Source organism: Cyprinus carpio, chromosome A9 (genome assembly GCF_018340385.1).
Source record: "Cyprinus carpio isolate SPL01 chromosome A9, ASM1834038v1, whole genome shotgun sequence".
In the NCBI taxonomy this organism is placed as follows: domain Eukaryota; kingdom Metazoa; phylum Chordata; class Actinopteri; order Cypriniformes; family Cyprinidae; genus Cyprinus; species Cyprinus carpio.
In genome coordinates this window covers 12,767,552-12,785,803 of record NC_056580.1, presented here as the reverse complement: position 1 = coordinate 12,785,803, position 18,252 = coordinate 12,767,552, and the positions used below count along the sequence as shown (strand labels likewise).

General features: G+C 36.2%; 2 protein-coding genes across 9 annotated transcripts in view; one reads left to right on the top strand and one right to left on the bottom strand.

Moving 5' to 3' along the window:
• LOC109066022 (LIM domain only protein 7-like) overlaps positions 1–2,126 on the top strand; it is a 49,157-nt gene extending 47,031 nt beyond the window's left edge. For 5 of the 6 annotated variants that reach the window (XM_042763559.1, XM_042763557.1, XM_042763553.1 and 2 more), the window contains 3 exons: positions 69–177; positions 1,237–1,339; positions 1,426–2,126. In XM_042763559.1, the coding sequence (XP_042619493.1) occupies positions 69–177; positions 1,237–1,339; positions 1,426–1,448 (235 nt within the window). In that variant the 3' untranslated portion in view covers positions 1,449–2,126. The remainder of the gene's footprint in view (positions 1–68; positions 178–1,236; positions 1,340–1,425) is intronic. The other variant, XM_042763554.1, reaches the window with a different exon arrangement.
• Positions 2,127–11,127: 9,001 nt separating this feature from the next.
• LOC109072616 lies at positions 11,128–17,970 on the bottom strand. 3 transcript variants are annotated; one of them, XM_042763551.1, is made up of 11 exons: positions 17,405–17,970; positions 15,072–15,259; positions 14,514–14,724; positions 14,205–14,280; positions 13,861–14,120; positions 13,149–13,214; positions 12,704–12,777; positions 12,232–12,401; positions 11,940–12,137; positions 11,655–11,739; positions 11,128–11,268 (listed from the first exon to the last, which is right to left on the bottom strand). In XM_042763551.1, the coding sequence occupies exons 1-10, from the start codon at positions 17,426–17,428 to the stop codon at positions 11,660–11,662; spliced, it is 1,347 nt and encodes a 448-aa protein (XP_042619485.1). In that variant the 5' UTR covers positions 17,429–17,970; the 3' UTR covers positions 11,128–11,268; positions 11,655–11,659. The 3 variants fall into 3 exon arrangements, with proteins under 3 accessions (XP_042619485.1, XP_042619484.1, XP_042619486.1); XM_042763550.1 differs by having other exon boundaries at positions 13,137–13,214; positions 17,405–17,969; XM_042763552.1 differs by lacking the exon at positions 17,405–17,970 and adding an exon at positions 15,575–15,950 and having other exon boundaries at positions 13,137–13,214.
• Between the last annotated feature and the right edge of the window lie 282 nt (positions 17,971–18,252).

The following is an 18,252-nucleotide window of genomic DNA, read 5'->3' as shown; positions in this document are numbered from 1 at the left end:
TTGCACCCCACATGAACCATTGGCTGTGCAGTGTTGTTGAGCTTCAGATGATGTTTTCTGTAATCTAGGTCAGTGAGTGGCAGGAAAATATGTTCACTCTGTAATTCACCACTGGGCAAAGGAGCAGCCATGATCATCGAGTCCCTGGGGCTCTGTTATCATTTGAGTTGTTTCAAGGTGAGAGTTCAGCTACTTGGAGGTCAGGTCCAGCCTGACTTCATCAGTGACTAACCTGACTAATGTGCTCTGCCTGCTTTTACAATTATTTTAACCAGTTGTTCTGTTGCCGCATAAACTTGATCAAAATGTCAACCCAGGGAATCAAAATGCCAGTTCTAGCTGCTTCATGGATAACTGCACTGACAGAACTGCAATGTGACTTATATTTCTGTCCTAAAAGACTGTCCTTAATTTCTCTTAAATGAGAATAATCCATCAAGAACAAAACATGTGCTTTCTAAAGGCTGGACTACATAAATCTGTTTCTGCCAAAACTTAAATATTTGTGATTTGTTGTACTATGAGAATTTTGATTGCATCTGTACTAAAAATCAAATCCCATAACAGAAACAAAAAAGACATGTTTGTGTACATTTTGCAAGAGTAATTAATCAAATAATGGTGAATAATCTTATCTTAAAATGTTCTGTAATCAAGCACACTTTATGCAATTAAAATGCAGTTTATGTGTCTGGATCACAGTGCTGGAGTCCCAGTTAAGTACACCAAATTGAAGTAATCTGCTGCATCTTCAATAAGTTTGCATTCAAAACTGGGAGTGTGCACCGTACATAATGCATTTAGCATATTTATATCATGAATCAGATGCTAAAACAGCAGAGAAGTGTTTGTAAATAAATGATGGTATCAGTGGGCGTAATTCTTTCCTATTGAATTTCCTCCTGAATTTATTCCAATGCCTTTACCTTCAGAGCAGCTAATCTAGAGCTTTATCATTCCTCACACATACTCATCATTCTCCAAATGCCAATCATTTGTATTTCTGCTCATCCTCTCATTCACATTGCATTGTCCTCCTGCTAATCTTGTCGTCGGGTTATTTCTGGTCCTTTCAACTGATGTTATTACTTCAATTTCATATCCTCTTATGCTGCTGCCACTGACCTCAAGCTAGGATTCTCTCTCTCACTCTTATATGGATGTGAGTGAACGATACGGCTCCACATGGAGGATTCCATCTTTCTAACAATGTGTTCTTTCATCTTGTGTTTACAGTGCATTGACTGCAGGTCTGATTTGGGAGGCACAAAGGCAGGAGCAGAAGTCAGAATACGAAACCAACAGCTCTATTGTAACGCCTGCTATACCCGACTCAAAAGTAGGCCACACATCTCTGCAGTATATGTGGCTCAGTTACATAGATCACCAAGTGATTTCTTTACGATGATATTTCTCTCTTTTCAGCTGGGCAGCCCACAGCCATGTGATCTCGCAGTACTGCAGCAGATCGAGGAGGAACCAATCACAGACAAGGAACTGTAAACACTAGGAGCGTGTTGGAGATGTGATGAACATTGGGTGATTTAGTCAGCCTTGATTATTCAATGAGCTTCTATTCTTCCTTTTTTTATTTATGCGAGGGTGAGATTAGGTTATGTCTATTTGAAAGTATTGGAAATTGTTTGTACAAAAGGGATGTGCATGTTCCTGAATATGAACTATGCATTTGAAAAGATAATTCATACACTGTCTTTTTCATCACCACTGATTAAATATTCTGATGACTTCTGGCTGGTTAACTGATATCTGTATGGTCCTGAAAGTGTTTATAGTAATTAATAGAAATATGCAGTTTTACTGTTTTTGCTTATGTAGGTTTCTCCTGCAATCATTTCTATATAAGGTTTGCTGACTAAAATATCCTGTTATTTCACTTCATCTGTGTGCCTTTTTGTGTTCTGATGGGACGAGATGATTAAGGATAAATCCATTTAGAATTTATTTAAAAGTGGCATGGTTAGTAAGCAGCACTCATGAGTTATGTACTCTTTCAATGGTAGCATCTATTTTATGCATCTGAGCAATTTCTCTGCAGGGGAAAAGATGAATTGAGTACAAAAGCAGCATGCTCAGTAATAATTGTAAATAAAATTTCCGAACTGTAATGCGTTTCCTGTGATTTACTTGACTGATCTCTCAATAATCAGATTTTATTTCTCCATTTAAGGCTAAGCTGAATCCACTGTTACTGTCTCCATATGACATTGGTTTGACTTTCATAGTGTTTATAGCCTCATCACAGTCACAGGGGATTTCCATCCAATAACGTTTCCAATGGTTCATGTATTTATATCATACTGCATACTAAACTGCATTTCCCATTATACTTGTCAATGAGTGTGTATTTTTGTTGCAGTTACCTAATAACATTACATCTCCACACTGAAAACTTCTTTTGGGAATTCATTGCTAGTAGTCCTGTAAAAGTGAATCTGATGTATCAGGGCCTCAGGAGCCTCACAATAATATTATTGTTCAGATTACAAGTAGTCAGAAAAAGAGGAGCCCTGCAATTCATGCAGCCAGAACAGTTTTCTATTTTTCATATTTCTAATGGACAGCATCAGCTGATTCTCATATTAATGTAGTACTGCCAAATAACTAGCAAGTATATAAAATATAGCAAGTATATCAATATAACCATCATATGTTTAAAAAAGCTTCAGATAGCCTAAGCTGCTTTCTGTCTCCTTTTGTGTATTTTGGTGTCTTTTTACCCTGCAGGGAACTTCTGGCTACAATGGCACTTATCATTTTGACAGTTTTGATCACCTGAAGCTAAAAGGTGAGTGGTAATTTTTCCAGATATGGAACATCAAGACGGAGTTTCCTTCCAGCAGTTTCCCACTCAGATATGTATCTTTAAGCTTTATCCACAACTGATAACCTTCTGTATCATCTAGAACAGGGGTCGGGAACCTATGGCTCGCGAGCCACACCTGGCTCTTTGACAAAAATCATGTGGCTCGCCAGATCTCTCACCCTTAACCAATAAATGATCCATTACAAAAATAAAACCACTAGAAATCAGGAATTAATTTGTTGCAGAACCTACATAAGCTGATAAAAGGTTTTAAAATAATATATATATATATATAATATTATATATATATATATATATTATATATATTATATATATATATTGTTATTTGTTTGTAATGTTATGTTATATTTATGGTTCATTAGCTGCTGCTTATGCTGTGACTATGCGATCAGTTAAGCAAGAACGCTGCACATCTCAATACTGGTAAGGGTGCGTTCTGTGTTCTCGCGTCCTTCCGAGTTCGTTCTTCCAAGGAAGCTTAGCAAGACCACTCTCCATGAGAACACAAGTCCGTTCTTTGCGTTCTTGGAATTGAGAAACAGCCCAAGGGCATTCTCCTTCAGGATTTTTTGGTAAACAGCAGAATTCATGGTTCCATTTATCACAGCAAGTCTTCCAGGTCCTGAAGCAGCAAAACAGCCCCAGACCTTCACACTACCACCACCATATTTTACTGTTGGTATAATGTTCTTTTTCTGAAATGCTGTGTTACTTTTACACCAGACATAATGGTACACACACCTTCCAAAATGTTCAACTTTTGTCTCGTCAGTCCACGGAGTATTTTCCCAAAAGTCTTGGGGATCATCAGGATGTTTTCTGAGATGAGCCTTTATGTTCTTTTTGCTCAGCAGCGGAACTCTGCCATGCAGGCCATTTTTGCCCAGTCTCTTTCTTATGGTGGAGTCATGAACACTGACCTTAACTAAGGCAAGTGATGCCTGCAGTTCTTTGGATGTTGTTGTGGGGTCTTTTATGACCTCTTGGATGAGTCGTCGCTGTGCTCTTGGGGTAATTTTGGTCGGCAGGCCACTCCTGGGATTTTTTTATTTATTTATTTATTTTTTTATTTTATTTTTTTTTCGTTGAGCTTTAGTTTTATTCATTTATACATTTATTTTGCTAGACGTTTTGTTGTTTTACGTTATCGTTCATTAGTCACATGGTATTTACAGCGCAGATGATTGGCTGAAAAGCAAACATGACAGATTTAAGTTCTGTGGAATCCTGCGCTAGCTGACCTGTATATTGCCAGAGCGATGAAAGGAAGTGCCAACGTGCAGCTTTCTTCAGGTATTATAGACCCCTTTGCTGTATAAAAATTTCTGATTTCATGCACACATCCTCTCACCCAAAACTTCGTCTTCCAATGCTTCGGGATTCACCAGCAGAGTGTTTCTGATTTCCATCGTTTCTAATTAAAGCGTAATCAGCTCATGGGGGCGCTGTTGGCCTAGATGAAGAGTTAATTGACCTGTGGAACATGCATGAAGAGATGTTTGAAATTCAGTTCAAGAGGTGCTACAGATGTCATATCTCATTGTCTGAGTGTTTTTAGTTTGGTGGGTGGAGGGATAGAGGATTTCCTCCACCCCGCGAGCACATCCACCTGCTCTCTGGACTGATGCTAATTTTAGTCCGCATTACTGATGTCAGCCATGTGTAGTTGCCATGCTTTTAGCTTCTCACTGGTCATCACCTGCAAGGCACTACACTTCTCTAATCTGACATGTTAGCTCTAACAATACAAAGTGATGTGAAAAATTCTATTCAAAACACTCGAAAGAAATTATTACTATTTTTAAAAATTTTCTTGTCAGTGCCTTTTCTCAACAAGCTGTTCTTGTGTCAGAATAAGCAGAAGCTTCTTCTGGCACTTTGAAAAGGATTGTTCTATATGGAGGTAAATCAGTTGCAAAACTCGAGAGGTTGTAAGTTGGAATTTGAGAACTTGTCATATTAATATTTGTATTTGTAAATTGAAATTTACACTCACGACCCTGATGTGAAAAGCTGAATCTTTCGATTTGCACACACGGACAATGATCAAAACACCCCTGTTTTAAAGCTGAACTTGCAGATTAAAAGTTACAAATGTGTAAAATGTCATTCACATGTACAAAATGACAGACACAGATGTGTGTCCTTTTGCACTTTACTTCAGTTTTTCGCTATACAACCTCAAGTCGGCGCTTACAACCTCTCAGATCTGGCAGTACAAATTCAATTCCTGGCGCTTTGACTTTTGCTACTCTTTTTGCGATACTCCTGTTGCAAAACTGACTTGTGCACTTGTAAACGCAGACGCGAGAGAACAGGTGGTTGGGGGTGGGTGGGTGATTGAATCCGTTTTATTGGTCGATGCCTGACCAATGAACAACGCCAGCCAGTTGCGACTTGGCATGCGGAAAAAAAAAAACATTTATGCATGTGTATGCTTCATTGTTAAAACACTTGGACAATATTTTCATTAAATATCTTAACGGGATTTTATATTGCATTTTATATATATATAGCAAATTCGTTTATTGGTTGGAGTCAGCCCATGAAATGGGACGTTTTTTATGTATGCGATGACGTCACCTCATAGAGCAGATCGCGACGTTTGGCGGTCAATGTAGCAGTCTGTCATCACGATGGAGGCATCAAGCAATCCCAGGGTAGGTTTTTCTTTTTAATAAATTAAGACAGTTTCAAAAATCAAATCATTATTATGTTTTCCTTGACTGATATGTATCACTGATGACGACTACTATCCACACAAAAATAACGTTTTGCCATTTGTTTAAATGTGGGTGTAAATGCTCAACATAATTCATTATTTAAGGCATTTTCTTTGATGTAACGTAATAAATGACGAGAAGGTAATAAGAACGCCAACGCTAAGTGTCACCATGTTATCACACTAAATGGGGTTTATTTTGAGACAATGGCCAATTGATTATGATGTTACATCCTGTTTATTACACGTTATAATGAAGTAGCCTATTCTAGATTGCCGCGATGTGATCTTTTTACTAGCTACCACTCCCCATGCCTTTACCTATTGAAAATACTAAAGCTTAATACTACGTAAAAAGCATTGTTAGATGATAGATGAATTGAAGGATTTACATTTTTTTTTTTTTATTATTATTATTGATATATTCATCTTGCAGGAATTGTTGTTGAACCATTTATTACAACGGCTTTACACACGTCTGTCACTTTGGCTGGAACGCATTCCTCTTGACATTGACTTCTTAGAATTTACGTGTTCTCAGGAGCTGGTCATTTTTAGTGCCATCTCAAATCAGATACCCATTCCAGATGAACTGTATGATGCACTTTATCAAGTACACCAGATAGCCATAAGAAATACTAACATGGATCCACACATCATGGTTTCCCAAGAGAGAGGAAAAAATGGCCGTCCACGGATTCTGATTTCTGAAGACTCTGTATCCCAACTGCTTACATTAGGATTGCCTGTAACATGTATTGCAAGGTTGCTAGGGGTGTCCAAGTTTACAATTCATAGACGCATGGTAGAATGGGGATCATCTGTGAAGGCAACCTACAGCAACATTGCAGATGCAGAGCTAGACTCACTTGTGGCAACAATCCACACAAGCAATCCGAATGCAGGTTACAGAATGATGATGGGTCTGCTGAGAGCACAAGGTCATCGGGTACAGTGGGATAGAGTTCGTTCTTCAATGCACCGAGTTGACACTGCAAGCATTGTTTCCAGGATGTCACAATTAGGATGTGTGGTTAGGAGGACATACTCTGTCCCCAGCCCAAAGTCCCTGATGCACATTGACACAAACCACAAGTTGATACGGTAAGTTAAGTAAACATTTTTTATTTTATTTAAGTATATATTGTATGCTCAGTTCAGCATATGTGACAGAAATATACTTTTTCAGTATAACATTGTGATATTTGGAGGCATCGATGGCTTCTCCAGGAAGGTAAAGGATAAAGAAACTGCTTACTTAGGCTAGAAGAGTGATGAATTAGTGAATGATAGTTATTTTGATTCTTAAACTTGTTAAAACATGCAACTTAAGTGGTATAATATTTTAAAGACTATTAACATGTTAATATGTAGAATACTTATTAAAAATTATTTTGTGTATTAATGTAGATAATGTACCTTGGTGTGTCAAATAACAATCTGGCTTCCACAACACTGTCTTTTTTCCATGAGGCAGTTCAGAAGTTTGGATTTCCACTGAGGTAAAAATTGGCCACTGGCAGTTGCTGCTTTTTTAAAATGTATTTTTTTGTATGAAATAAGCAAAATAGAGGCTTAAATTATTGTGATGCTAAAATCATTTTATATAAATCTGGAAGATTAGTAAACACTATATGCTGTCGCATTATTTGTTACCAATATATTTTTTGCCAGGGTTCGGGGGGATCATGGAGGGGAGAATGTAGATGTGGCCTGCCTTATGTTCTCTGTCCGAGGAACGGGGAGAAGTAGCTTCATTGCTGGTAAAAGTGTTCACAATCAGAGGTAAATTTTGATATAAGATGATATTTAACCCTTGTGCACTGATCATTTAGCATGTATATTGGGGCTGTTAAGATAGAGCCCTGTATTTAAGCTCTGGCCCCTCAGGCCGGGCATCGGGCCAATTTTCATGTCATAGTTCAGACGTGGGCCGGGCCTGTATTAGGCTTCTCCTTATTTTTATATTTTATACATCCATCAATTAGTGATGAAAAAAAACTGTCAAGAGCGGCTCGAAGATGTTTATTGTCCTGCCAGCAGCAGCCTGTATGGTGCGAGCCGTCAGCGCCGCTGAACAGGGCCGGGTTTCCCAATAACGACTGATCTTTGAGCTTAAGAGCGTTTTCTACTATATCGTAAAAAGTATTGTTTCATGTGCAATTCCCAAAAATGCACTTAAACAATCGCAAGTAGCTGTGCTTTAAGTGCTATTAGGAATCATTATCTGCTTGTCAAGTGCTGAAATTTCACTTTATAGAATGGCTCGTAAATGTAGTACTGTAGTAGCTTGGTTATTAAAATATTCCAGACAACTCCAGACAAATATAATATAATATTTTTATTATATTATTTTAAATTGCATTTATATTGCATTTTACGTAGAATATTATACTTCACACAATTTTTTTTGTTTATTTTTAATTTATAAATTCCTTTAAAAACATCAACAAAAAACGAGTAATAAAATGTACAATAAAGTACAATCAAATTCTTATATTATAATCACATTGCACTTGAATCAAGTTAAAGGTGTAATCTGCCGATTGTCCTGCAGGTGACCGCATAAATCTGTCTTCTTACGTTGCACTTAGGGCTTTACGATTACACCAGAGCACTCGTAGATCTACAATGATTTTCAAGTGCTTCTTAAGTTACGATGCTTTTGGCAATACTAGGGCTATGTAACGAACAAAAAAAATGCTCCAAACGTTTTTCTAAATTAACTTAATAAAAGTTAATAAGAGTTAATAAAAAAAATTAAATGAAATATAATCACTTTGCTATTACATACAACACTGAACTATTTTAATAGCTAAAACTGTAATATAAGCTCAGTTGTGCAATGGATTTTAAACATTGTAAAGCATTATAACAATAGAAAAAAACCCTTTTAAAAATTAAACTGAAGATTGTGCAATTATGCCATATTATTGTTGTGTGCACACAAAGGTTAGGTTTTATCAAATTATTATTTGAAAAAAAAAAGTATTAATTAAACCTGTAAGTTGCAGCCTTTATAATAAAATATATTGTATAAATTACTTGGCCTTCTGTTAAAGTGCTGACCATGTTAAAATATTTTCCACTCCTTTGCTTAAAACAGAATTGAGCGATTGTGGCGGGATGTGTTCACTGCGGTTACCTCCCACTTCCCATGTTCTGCACCAGCTGGAAGAGGATGGGCATCTTGATCTGTCCAGCAGTCTTCACATCTTCTGCTGTCACTATGCCTTTATCCCACGGCTCCAAGTCCATCTCAATATATTTAGAGATGGATGGGACAACCATCCCCTTTCATCAGAGGGCAACCTCTCTCCTAATCAGCTGTGGCAACTGGGGCAGCAGTACCATTCAGAAGAGTGTGATGAGGTAGGCATGGTTTATTTTTTCCTTTTTTTAATCTATTCTTTTTTTTTTTTTTTTTTTTACTAATTTTATCTTTTCTTACAGAATCTACAGATTCCACAAATTGACTGGGAAAGCAGCGGTCTTATCCCCAGTGACACAAATTCTGGCATCCAGGTTCCTGAAATTGAATGTCCACTGAGTTCTGAGGAACTTAATGAACTAAAGGCTGCTGTGGACCCAATGCAGCCATCAGGAAATTTTGGGGCAGATGTTTACATTGCTACACTGCAGTACATGCATAGTATTGGCTATATGTGAGACGTTGTAAATATCTTTGAGATAAACCCCCGCCACCCCCAAAAAAGCCACAAAGAACAAGTTCTGTTTTGATATTTTACTGTAGAAGACAAAATAAATGTATTCACTTTAAGCAGACTTTTGTCTTACTACAACTGTAGCTGTCTCAAAAAAGTTTGAATGTTAATTTAACAATTAACAGTATTATTTGAACACATTAATAGAAACAGTCCGGGTTATTTAATTACACAAAAGCATCATAATAAGTAAAACACAGCAACAGCTAAACATTCTAAAACGGTTCCTTTTACCTATTTTGACATTTACAGTAAAACAAACATGAAAATGTCTTAATGTCTGAAATTACCATTTCACTTTGATATTTTCAATTTAAAGCAGTTTATGTAATTTTATACAAGGCCAAAACCAACATCACTAGTGGCAATACAGCTTTCTAGGTGTTTTTTGAAATGGTCATAAGTCGTGTAATGAGCTGGTAGACGAAGAATGCAAAAACAGGTGGAGGATGTAGGGTTTTCTGCCTGCACCACTTTCACCTGCATTTCCTTCATTGGTAGCTCCCAGCCCACCCAGAATTTGACAAGCTGTTTCAATTTACATTGATCAGCTGAAATGGAGCAGATATATGAAGAACATAAGTTATTAAAACACAAATTTTACAATACATAAGCAAGTTAATGTAAAGACCTGTTAAATATTCATCAATGATACAAACAGAAAAGATTTGTCTGTATATGGATTTGTTTCAGCAACAAGCAGCTCAATTGCTAGTTTTGCTATTAGTAAAGTACAAAACAACATACCAGTCTCCACAAACTTCCTAAGGTACCCTGAAATTCTGCACTGGGTGGTAAATGGGGGTTCATTGTCCCCCTCTTCATCTTCCATGGGCCAGATGATGTTGTTTAAGAGAACCTAATTATAATTTTAGTATTCAAAAAGGGCATATTTCACATGTATAAAACTAAGTAGGAATTAATGTTATGATAATTAAAGTTGGTTGTTTAACTGAATAAATCACCTGTGTACTGCAGTCAGCCATTGACTGTCTTGGAAATATCACAGATGCCACATCAGGTCGGGCCTCCAATAACTGCCATACCATTGACTCCTTCAGTCCTTGTCTGAGTTGTTTTACTTGTCGCCAGGTTCTTGTCAGCACCTGAATATGACAGATACAATAATTTGGTGAATCCTATTTGAATGATCATTAATGTAATTAGGAAATAGGGGTTGCTTTCTGATTTTACAGTTTTTCACATTTGACTGATTTTCACATAAAGCCTAATTTAATGGTCTACTGCTGAACTTCTGCATAAAGTTCAATTGCTTATAAAAGAAAAAAAAACAATTTACAATTTATTTTAAGGTGTTCTGGTTACAGTTTAATTATAAATTTAAGTACCGAGTAATATTAATTAACTACATGTACTTACTACATGGTTAGGGTTAGGATTACGGTTACTTGCATGCGATTATGCATAATTTATTGTTATTATAATTGTAAGTACATGTAACGTGTAACAAGGCCACCTTAAAATAAAGTCTTACCAAAAACACTTACTGCATGCTGAAGAAGATTGTGTAACAGCCAAGTGCGGTTGGTTGTAGTCAACACTGGAAGGTCCCAAGACATTGCCAGTTGGTCAATGGCTGCCTTTTGATCCTCAGTAAAATCATTCTTTGAATCATCTACAGCAAGCTGTATGAATAGTGAAAGAATACAATTAAATATACAAACACATTTACCTCTACCAATATGGCACCTACCAACCTACCATCTGTATTGTCTCCCTAATGTCGATGTCAGCCACATCTTCAATTGTGATGGTTGCTGTTTGTGGGGAGCCACCTAATAATACATGTACAATTGCTGGGCTCACACCTGCTAATGAAGGCCCACCATGGAGGAAAGAATGACCAATAATCCTGCCTGCCATCACAAACAAGTCACTCTGCAAAAGGACTTGGGAAGTAGATGGAATAAGGTGGTCAGCTTGCCCTTCAAATAATGCAGTTCCGTTTCCATTTCCTGTTTGTTAAGCAGGAAACCCAAAGCATTTTTAGTTAAGGTGACAATGTCTGTAAGTAAACTGATCACACAGTGCTTACAAAATGGTAACTGACATCTTTTTATAGACATCAATTATTTTATTTTATTCTAAGCATGTATGGCTGTGTTTCTGCTACAGATCGCAAAAAAAGCTATTTGCCAGAATAGTATGGGCTGTTTTCCATACAATGGTTCCAGAAAGATTTTGTGGCTTTAAAATAAGAGATTTTTGTCCAAAAATATCCTATAAACAAGAAAGACAGCCATATGGGTTTTAAACAACAGGAGAGTAAGTAAAATATTGAAACTTTCTCTTTAATGTTGTTAAAATAACCTCCTTGATGATATTCCATGAAAGAACTAACCAACATTAAAGAGGAATCCATTCTGCAGCTTGTGCATCACCATGCTGAAAATGACGCTGAACACCATCCCCAGTGGCAACATCCCCTAAAAAAAAAAAATTAAAAATTGTAAACTGCTTTAAAATGTGTTAATAAGAACATGTAAACAAGGTGTATCATTAAAAAGTGTAAATAATTAAAGGAATATAGTGTATGACAAAATCCAATGGGACAGGATGTTTGGTTTCTTGTAATGACAAGATTTCATTATTAGTTACATTATTAAGTTTAATATTGTTATAGTACCTTCCAATCGGCATTGAAGAGGTCTAGTCCAATCAATTTTGGGGACCTTGTAAAAATTTATTATTCTCCCCTCCTGGTCCTCCATGTCTTCTCTAATATCAATTCTTACTTTCAGTGGGGGCTCGTCTTCTTTTTGTCGAAGTGTACACTGCCTGTACTGTATAGCTGCCCTTTCTGGAAGCTCAATCCTCTTCCAATCTGTGGCCAAAAAAACTCATGGTATGGTATCATGGAAATAATTTTTACATCAACTTTTTCATTCTGAGAGAATAAAAACACACAAAATCAGTACCATCACACATTGAAGGTGCACTTTCAGCTGAAACTGATGGCCCAGGTGTTAAATGATCAGGATCAAGTTGGAAAATAGTGCTTTGTAGTCTGGTACTGGTTTGGGATGGTAATGAGGCAGTTTCATCAACAGAATTTCCATCCATAATCGAGGGGAAAATCTCAGGGAAACTACAGTAAAATACATAAACATCCATTGCCCATCTAGGCTTTAAGGAAAATTTGAAAACTAAACATTAGAATACATTTAAAAGATGTAACATAAGCCTAATGAGAATTGTTTGCAGTATGATATCCCAAATTTAAGATTTTCAAAATAGCTCATTTGTTTCAACTCATTTGAACCAGAAATGCCATAATTCTTCTCTCTGTCTCTCTCTCTTTTTTTTTTGGTAAAACAGTGACTGTATTTGTTGTGGACAGAAAAAGAAAATCTCTCCCTACTATTTACAACTCTAACATTTCTACAGTACCTTTCTCCACATGTACTGGCATGGTAAGGCATCACTTCTGCAGAAAATTCTTCTCCACATATCGGACAGGCATCCTGAAGAATGAGACAGGCTCAATATGACATCAAACAGGTCTACAAGCAAACCATAAGCACATTGCTTATGATCTTATGACTAGGCACAATCAGGTTTATTGTCTAAAAACAGTATATGCTGACTTTACGAGAGAACCAGAAACAAACACAGACTAGCAGTAACAGTTCAAGTCAGTTTAAAAAATAAAATGTTTAAAGTCATAAAAATGACCGGTGGTCAATCATTTAATATTGTACAAAAGGTCCTTTAATATATTTATAACCAGAGTTAAATATATTCTCAGGATACATCCTCAATTTACCAATGACTGCATTAGCTTAAGTTTTGCCATCACTTTTTAACCAAGACAGTCTCTTACTAGACAAATTACATCTGACTCATGGCTCAGTCCATGGGCCTCTTCATTTTCTTTTTCCTTGTCAGATTCAGATTCTATCTGAAAAAAATAAATAAATAATTCAGATTATATTTTTATTCTATCTGAAAAAGAGGCTCATTATAACTATGCCATAAAGTTTCTTTATTGTAAAAGAGCATAACAGAAATACTTCAAGAATAATAGATGGATATATTTAAGAAGATTTTCGGATTCAAGAAGTGTGACTGAGGGTAGCAGCTGAGCCCACCATATATACAGTAAGTGCATAAATGTGTGATAGCTGAAGAAACCTACACTGTAAAAACAAAAAAATGGAGAAAACTTAAATGTTTAAGGCAACCAGCTTCAGCAGATTTTTTGAGTTTTCTCAACTTTTGATTTTTTTTCGATTTTTACAGCACTGTAAAAAATAAAAAGTTGAGAAAACTTAAAAAGGTCAATGCCAGCTTCAGCAGATTTTTGACTTTTCTCAACTTGGTTTCAGTTTTATACAAACAAAAGTTGAGTAAACTCAAAAATGTACAAAAATAGGTTGAGAAAACAAAAAAAAAATCAGCTGTTTGCTCAATTTTTTTTTTTTTACCAGTGTAAAAGTAAACCTGACCTGGGACATAAAATAGATAACTAACCAATTATCTATCAAGATCTGTTTTAAAGAATATACTTTTTCATTTTTTGTGAATGACACTGAAATATCACTTACCGCATTATTACTTTGACAATCCTCAAGGTGACATGGCAGCAACTGTAATGGGACTGATATACCACATGTCATGCAGATGTTTTTGGGCATGTTATGAAATTCAGGTGCATTATATGGCAACGGGGTTATATCGATTTCTTCTTGGAGGGGGACGATGTAGATGACATTCTTCCCATTGTTAGAGGACGCCTTCAGTATTTTTGCTGTGTAGCCCTGGGAATCCTGGGCCAGAGATGTTGTTTTCCTTTGTCCACTGCCCCCTTTAAATAGACATGTGAAAAACAATAACAATGTTGGTAAAAGGATAAAAAAATATGTAAATGCATTTGGTATCATAAACTTACCTGAGGCTTTTTGGAGCAGCCAACCACCCCTTAAGTTTTGCAACTTTGGGTACTCCTGAATAAGTACTTTGGTTATCTGGATATTAGAAGGCAGATATACAAGTAAAATACTTTATGAAAACACAAATGGGAAAATTTTTTCCTCCTTTTTAAAAATTTAATAATACTAAAAACAATAATAATAAATAAATAAATACATAATAAATAATAAATAAATAAATAAAACAATGTAAATAAAACAGGAACAAAAACTTGTAATATCTTTTGTCCAAAACATATTTAAACATCAAGTTTTACACCATGGCTCACCTCAGTATGATCAGCATTGTCTGGAATATTTACAGTTCTTCTGCCTAGACCTGCTTGTAAGAGAACTGTTTCATCTTTGGGAGTCTTTTGGGAGTTTTTGGACAGCAAGCAGAACTGGAATTCTAAGAACTTTATAGATGCAAGTTTTGCAGGTTCAGGTGCCATTTTTTTCATTCGTTTACGGCTTCCATGGTAAAGTGCTGGAAAAGCTCTTTAATAAAATAACAAAATATATGTGCAAATAAGCAAAGTTATTGTTATAAAATTAACTCTTGCAGGAACAGACCATTTGCAGTGTAGGCTAAAATAGAAGAAAACCTAACATATGATGTAAACTGTTATTAAATACAATATTATATAGATACAGTGTACAAATGTGGTTTTCATTGGCAACATTTATTGGACATCTTCAACCCAGAAGCCTAGCCCACATCTTTACCACATCACACCAACAAATTGCTATATACAAATATAGAATAAATATAATTTCCCCCCATAATAAAATTTTTAACTATATAAATATTGACACCTGAGAGCTCGGAGTACACGATTCCTTACCTTTGCATTTCTTGCTGAACTGTGTTTGGCCTACTAACAGCCTGGCCAACCCCAAAGGAAGCACTAGTACCAGGCTGAGGTGCCACGGTGGGAGAACTGTTGGGATTTCCATGTGCTTGAGGGCTGCTATGCCTTCGGATGCAGCTAAGCAGATTCCTTACAGCACTTTCTATTTCTGAATTTTGCTCCTGTAGAAAGAAAACAATATAAAATTGCATTCACATAAAATGCAACAATAACAACAACAATAATAATAATTATAATTATTGTTATCAAGTAATAACCCACTCCCACATGCATGGTACAGGGTATTTATTCTATTACAAAAAAAATTCTACATGGGTCATGGAGTATCTTGTCTTATTTTTTTTTTTTTTTTTTTCTATAGTTGCTTTGATTAACTGATAATATATATATATATATATTATTTATATATTTCAAGAAATATAAAATATAAAATTCATAATATATGAAAAAAATACTTCTAAGAGTTACAGAACCACCTAACACAGTCCTTGGCTAACAGCAGTAAACGTTGAGATCAGGGGCCCGTTTCACTAAGGAGGTTCAACCAACTCTGAGTTTTAACTTGAACTCTGAGTTGACTTACCCTGAGATGGGAAACTCTGAGTTTTCGGTTACAGAACAGCTGAAATGAGTTGGTTTAATCAACTCTAAATTGACTGACTCTGAGTTAAGCGCGTGCGCCACAACTATAAAAAGCCATTATCAATGGAGCGCCGATATTACGATTCACCATGGCAACAGCTCCCGCCAAAAAAGCCGTCTGCATACTTCAGACTCAGTACAAATGTAATTCTTATCAGTGTTATAATATCACAGGTGAAAACTGGCAGAACGTTACATTAATGAACTAATAGCAAATCATTTTATGGTATCTCATGGGCAAAAAATATATATAAAATAATAATATTAATAATAATATTTTAAGTGCATTTTTCTTATTTTACAAATGATCTGCCAATAGAGTAAGAAAAATACGGCAGTTGCTATTTACATTAAGTGGAATTAACATACTTTCTTAGCGATAGATCCTATTTACAGTAGTCTAAGTGCAAGTAGCTCTAGATGCTATTTACAGAAAAAATGTACAGTGAAAATCATGATATATTCTATTTACCATGTAAAAGTAAAAGTTCTTTGCAACAGGCTAAGTGTAAATAATAATTAGATGCTAGTTATACTTTATACTGGCAGATACATTTGCACCTCAGTATTGTTATACATTAACAGGATGCAATAATAACAGATTGTAAATGATTATATTTATTACAATTATAAATAGTTGTATCATTATTAAACACTCGTTAGGCACTTTGCTTCCACTTTTATAACATTTTGTTCATTTTTATTGAAAATAAATTCTAATGTGACATGTGATGGGAAAAGTGAGAAGAACGAGCTCGGCAAAAGCCGAACTCTACAGTCTATGACTCTAACCCAATCAATCGCGTTACAAGCTAGTTTTCCGTGCCCAAAACATTACTGTCTACACCACTGAAGCCGTTATTCACATGTGTCGATGGAAGGCGGAGCTACAGTAGATTTGCACTTAGTAATAGACACTCATAATAATCTTGTTTTCCATTTGCATTAAGATAATTTTTATTAACACACTGGCATATAATTTTACTTAAGTAAAATGCACTTAATTTAGATCCCCCCAGGAAACAAGACTAAGTATCTTATATAATTTTCTTATATAGAAAATCAATCTTTATTTTATTATTTTTTTATATTTGTACTTGGGGAAAAAAAAGAAGAAAACAAAAAACACTTAGTAAGAAGAGCATCTTTCCAGCGTGCATCAATTAAGTGTTTAAAAAGGGGGAGGAGACCGAGAGAAACTGGGTTTATCGAAGAAAACCTGCTCCTGACCAGGTTAGGTTCATAGAGTAAGTTACTACGGTAAATGGCTCTGAGTATAAGTTACCTCTCTTTCAGAAACGGGCTTGACTTGCCCTGCTTTCTCGGGTTTAATAAACCTCCCATTCTGAAACAGAAAACCTAGAGTTTCCCTCATTTCAGGGTTAACATACTCAGAATTTTCACTTAACCTCCTTTGTGAAACGGGCCCGAGGTATAGGCAACCAGCAATCCAGGTCCTGGAGTGTTGCTGTCCTGCAGAGTTTAGCTCTAACCCTAATCAAACACACCTGAACAAGCTAATCCATGTCTTCAGGATTACTAAGGCTACAGGCAGGTGAGTTTTTTTTTCTCCAGGGTTGGAGCTAAACTCTGCAGGACATCGGAACTCCAGGGCCGACGTTGCCTACTCCTGGTATAGACAATCATTAAAAAGAAAAACCTACCCTGGGATTGCTTGATGCCTCCATCGTGATGACAGACTGCTACATTGACCGCCAAACGTCGCGATCTGCTCTATGAGGTGACGTCATCGCATACATAAAAACGTCCCATTTCATTGGCTGACTCCAACCAATAAACGAATTTGCTATATATATATAAAATGCAATATAAAATCCCGTTAAGATATTTAATGAAAATATTGTCCAAGTGTTTTAACAATGAAGCATACACATGCATAAATGTTTTTTTTCCGCATGCCAAGTCGCACTGGCTGGCGTTGTTCATTGGTCAGGCATCGACCAATAAAACGGATTCAATCACCCACCCACCCCCAACCACCTGTTCTCTCGCGTCTGCGTTTACAAGTGCACAAGTCAGTTTTGCAACAGGAGTATCGCAAAAAGAGTAGCAAAAGTCAAAGCGCCAGGAATTGAATTTGTACTGCCAGATCTGAGAGGTTGTAAGCGCCGACTTGAGGTTGTATAGCGAAACTGAAGTAAAGTGCAAAGGACACACATCTGTGTCTGTCATTTTGTACATGTGAATGACATTTTACACATTTGTAACTTTTAATCTGCAAGTTCAGCTTTAAAACAGGGGTGTTTTGATCATTGTCCGTGTGTGCAAATGGAAAGATTCAGCTTTTCACATCAGGGTCGTGAGTGTAAATTTCAATTTACAAATACAAATATTAATATGACAAGTTCTCAAATTCCAACTTACAACCTCTCGAGTTTTGCAACTGATTTACCTCCATAGTTCTAGGACCTTTTGATGAAGTGAAAGGAAATCAAGTTATATCCTGATGTGTCCCGGACTGTAGCTCTAGGTAATAGGCTACTTTGGATCG